Source organism: Ceratina calcarata, unplaced genomic scaffold (genome assembly GCF_001652005.2).
Source record: "Ceratina calcarata isolate Rehan_Ccalc_2016 unplaced genomic scaffold, ASM165200v1 scaffold1986, whole genome shotgun sequence".
Taxonomy (NCBI): Eukaryota; Metazoa; Arthropoda; class Insecta; order Hymenoptera; family Apidae; genus Ceratina; species Ceratina calcarata.
In genome coordinates, this window is record NW_017141444.1 from 1 (window position 1) to 3,836 (window position 3,836).

The 3,836-nt window shown below is 38.9% G+C and overlaps 2 protein-coding genes across 2 annotated transcripts in view; one reads left to right on the forward strand and one right to left on the reverse strand.

The window, feature by feature from the left end:
• Window positions 1-6: 6 nt before the first annotated feature.
• Window positions 7-1,807, forward strand: LOC108622021 (60S ribosomal protein L10a). Its single transcript, XM_018019653.2, has 5 exons — window positions 7-108; window positions 328-483; window positions 939-1,087; window positions 1,322-1,494; window positions 1,582-1,807. Exons 1-5 carry the CDS (start codon window positions 104-106, stop codon window positions 1,750-1,752), a joined length of 654 nt encoding a protein of 217 aa, XP_017875142.1. The 5' UTR covers window positions 7-103; the 3' UTR covers window positions 1,753-1,807.
• Window positions 1,808-1,962: 155 nt separating this feature from the next.
• LOC108622019 (arrestin domain-containing protein 17-like) overlaps window positions 1,963-3,836 on the reverse strand; it is a 4,304-nt gene continuing 2,430 nt past the window's right edge. Inside the window, exons 2-6 of the mRNA XM_018019652.2 lie at window positions 3,467-3,689; window positions 3,162-3,344; window positions 2,750-2,961; window positions 2,454-2,641; window positions 1,963-2,349 (exon numbers count right to left, since the gene is read on the reverse strand). Coding sequence (XP_017875141.1) covers window positions 2,216-2,349; window positions 2,454-2,641; window positions 2,750-2,961; window positions 3,162-3,344; window positions 3,467-3,689 — 940 coding nt within the window. The 3' untranslated portion in view covers window positions 1,963-2,215. The remainder of the gene's footprint in view (window positions 2,350-2,453; window positions 2,642-2,749; window positions 2,962-3,161; window positions 3,345-3,466; window positions 3,690-3,836) is intronic.

A 3,836-nucleotide genomic window follows, 5' to 3' on the forward strand; every position in this document is an offset into this window, starting at 1 on the left:
TACTCCATTATTGAACTCGTTCACTTCTCTCCGACGTAACGCGCGTGGTGGGTGGGTTCTCGGTTCTCTTCCGTTCGGTGGTCGTTTCTCATCGGGTGTAACAATGACGTGAGTATCAAAATCTATTCATATTTCGAACATCTGAATCCCTATTTTATTTTCGTCGCAAACATGATTTAATGTAACGTTTCGTCTAAATGTATTTGATAATATTTTATATCTAAAACGTATTCAATTCTATACTTGTTAATTCCTGTTCGTTGAACCATATTTCGCATGTGTGCATTTAATTATTATAATATTCCTTTCGTATTCTCGATGCTTCAGGTCGAAAGTGTCGCGCGACACTCTTTACGAGTGCGTAAACGGTGTGATTCAGAATTCTCAGGACAAAAAGAGAAAATTCTTGGAAACCGTGGAGCTCCAAATCGGTTTGAAGAACTACGATCCGCAAAAGGACAAACGTTTCTCAGGCACTGTCAAGTACGTTTTTACCTGACTCCGAGGATACTTTTCGGTTTTTAATGGACTCGCTTTTGCATTTCACTAACATCCGAAAAGTTTGCCTCGTGCTCGTTCAGGAAGCTGGGCTTAACCCGGCGGACCTTCACCCAGGGTCTTAAATAAATTGGGGAGGTATTGTACCGTTAGTTTTCTTCCAGGATCATGAATCATGATCCTGACGGTAAGTCTATGCTCAATCATGATAATTAATTATCGAAACCAATGTTCAATGATGACGAAATATTTTGCATGTATTATCTGAACAACCAATGTGGTCACTTAATGTTACTGAGAACATTGACTTTGATAATTTATTTTTATAAGATCAGGGAAATTATTTTGTAATTTGTTTACATCGTATCATAGCAATGTGAACGTATGTATTTGGAAACCATTGATTTTTTAATTATTCGCGTCGTATTTATGTATTAAAGGCTAAAGAATATTCCAAGACCGAAGATGCAGGTTTGCGTTTTGGGTGACCAGCAGCATTGCGATGAAGCTAAAGCTAACAATATCCCATATATGGACGCAGAAGCATTGAAAAAATTGAATAAGAACAAGAAGCTCGTAAAGAAACTAGGTAATTCGAAGCTCTTTTTATTTCCCTACTTTCGATCTTCCAAAAAGCACCATTGTTTCTATTTCAATTTCGAGCAGTGGACGTCGAATGGAAGAAGATTAATTTCTTCACTAGGTGTGGACGTTGTACTTTATTACTTCGTACCTCAATCCGTGTCGAGACACTTTCTAAATAACACGTTATACAAGTTTTACTGTTTTTACGTCGAGTTTTAATTCAATCTCGTTCTTGCAGCTAAGAAATATGACGCCTTTCTGGCTAGCGAATCGCTGATCAAGCAGATTCCACGTATTCTCGGTCCTGGTTTGAACAAGGCCGGTAAATTCCCTGGTCTTCTTTCCCATCAGGAATCGATGGTAGGAAAAATTGATGAAGTGAAGGCAACGATTAAGTTCCAAATGAAGAAGGTACGTCCCGTTTCCTATTTGTTGTAATCATAAATAGCTTCATAATCCACGGCGCGTAAATGTTAATTGAAAAATTTTTTTCTCCAGGTGCTGTGTCTATCAGTGGCCGTGGGACACGTTGAAATGACTCCGGACGAATTGGTTCAAAATGTACATCTTTCGATCAACTTTTTGGTTTCGCTATTGAAGAAACACTGGCAAAACGTTCGTTCTCTACACATTAAATCGTCTATGGGACCACCTCAAAGACTATACTAAGTCAATTAGTACAAATATGTTTGTATGTGATGGAATAAAGCGAAGAAAAAATAAATTGCATTTATATTTATTACACGATAATTCCCTCTACTTAAGTTTTAATCACATTTTTAATTAATACGAAAAATTTGAATTTTCGAAGGGATGTGGAATGAAGAACAGAATTTTGTACTTAAACCTTTATTTAATTTAATTTAATAGAGATTAAAAATGTTTCGTTATACGAAACGCGTATAGAAAAATATAGCCAGCGCTTTAAAAACAGAAATATACGCTTTATATTAATAATCGATCACAATATTTATTTCTCGTGTCAGTTTCCTAATTGTGCGTCGTAATTGACCGTAAAATATTGTTCGTTCGAAACAAGCAACTTTCAAGACTAATCACAATGCCCGGTAACAAGTATTACAATAATAATAATTTAGATTTCCCCTGGTTCTTACGTAGATTTGTTATAAATTTATTGAATCGGTGCAAAATTGTAGACCGGATATTTAGGCGCAAAACGATTCGATATACCGAAAATGTGGTCGGATTCGCCCCGTTCCCAAAGGCTTCTGGCACCGTTGGTCGACTCCTCGTACGAAGGTGGTGCTGGTAAATATAAAGTTACATTTATTTCAAATAAAAATTCGCAGTCTAATAATTAATTAAAGTTATCTTCCTTTGGCAAACAGGTGGAGAATTGTGCAACTTACGCAAATTGGGGTATAAATTGTTTACGGGTGACCCGTCAGGGCCTGAGACTGGAATGCCAGAGGCGGACCAGCCGATTTGCGGCTTCGTTGGAGATACCTCGGCCGGTGGAGCGCTTGGTGTTTGGTAACTCACCAATGGAACAGTGCCCACAAATATCAGACTATTCTTCGACAAATTTCGATGATACCTGATAATAAAGAGCCTCAGTTAATGCTGCACAATTTAGTACAATTTCTACTGGACGATTCGCTGGTCTGCTACAATTTGTTGCTTTAAATATTATTATTATACTGACCATCCTGAGACGCAGGCAACGACTTTAAGATTGTATTCCAGGTCGATTATCCCGCAGTTGGCGAGATTCGATGGAGGCAATGGTGGAATATCGAGCTTCTGTTCATAATCAGCAGCCGCTCCACCCTCAACTGGTCCCTTCCCGACCTCCGCTATCACGATTTCTTCCGTTTTGGTATCGCTGGTCGGCGTGGTCGCCCGAAAAGTCACGATCTAGACTTCACGATCCATCGTTATCGTCGAAAGAATTTCGCGTATTGGCGTAACTAGTTGCACTCATTTCTAAATTAGTAATATGGATCTTTGGGTGGGCAGACACACCTGAAGCCCTTTCTAGTTACGACAATACTTTGGCATAAAAGAAGCAACGTTTCTTCAATGATAATAGTAAGATTATTGAACCGACATTGTACCTTACACAAAATCAGTTTCACAGTCTCTACGGTGACTCCGGATGAATTTTCGACATTTACTTTTACAGGCATTGATTGCCCTGGCACGTATCCTCTGACCGGCAGCGAATAGTTGACAGTCAATGGCGGTGATCCGCAGCATAAGCAGCAGAAAGTCTTACTCATTTCCTCCTGTATTTTCTCCTGTGAAAAGCGTACAATAAAAATAAGTAGTGGAATAAAATAGATTCTCTAGAATTACTCTTCTATCACGTGGACAATGAATAAAATTGATTTTTGACAAGGACGAGTTCTAGAAGTCGTACCGAGGCTCTTGGTTCTTGATTAAGGTCGAGAGGCGAGATCACTGTAAATGGGCTCTTTGCTTCTTGATCGAATTTCCACGGACGATCCAATGTCGCCTTGACGGTGTATCGAACGTGCCCGAAGTCCGATTCGAAGCTGCTGGGTAAATTCGTTGGTAAAACGCATTGGAATGGGAATGTGTGTTCGCCGCTTTGTATCTCTATCTCGCCGCCTACAACAGAAATATTTTACTGCCTAATTTTGTAGAATTTACGAACTCTATGCCAGAATTCAGAGTTCTTAAAAATCCTTTAAAAAATGATAATCAAAATCAGAATACCCGACTAGTTCAAACTGGATGGACACTTTAATTAATGGAAGCTATGGAGG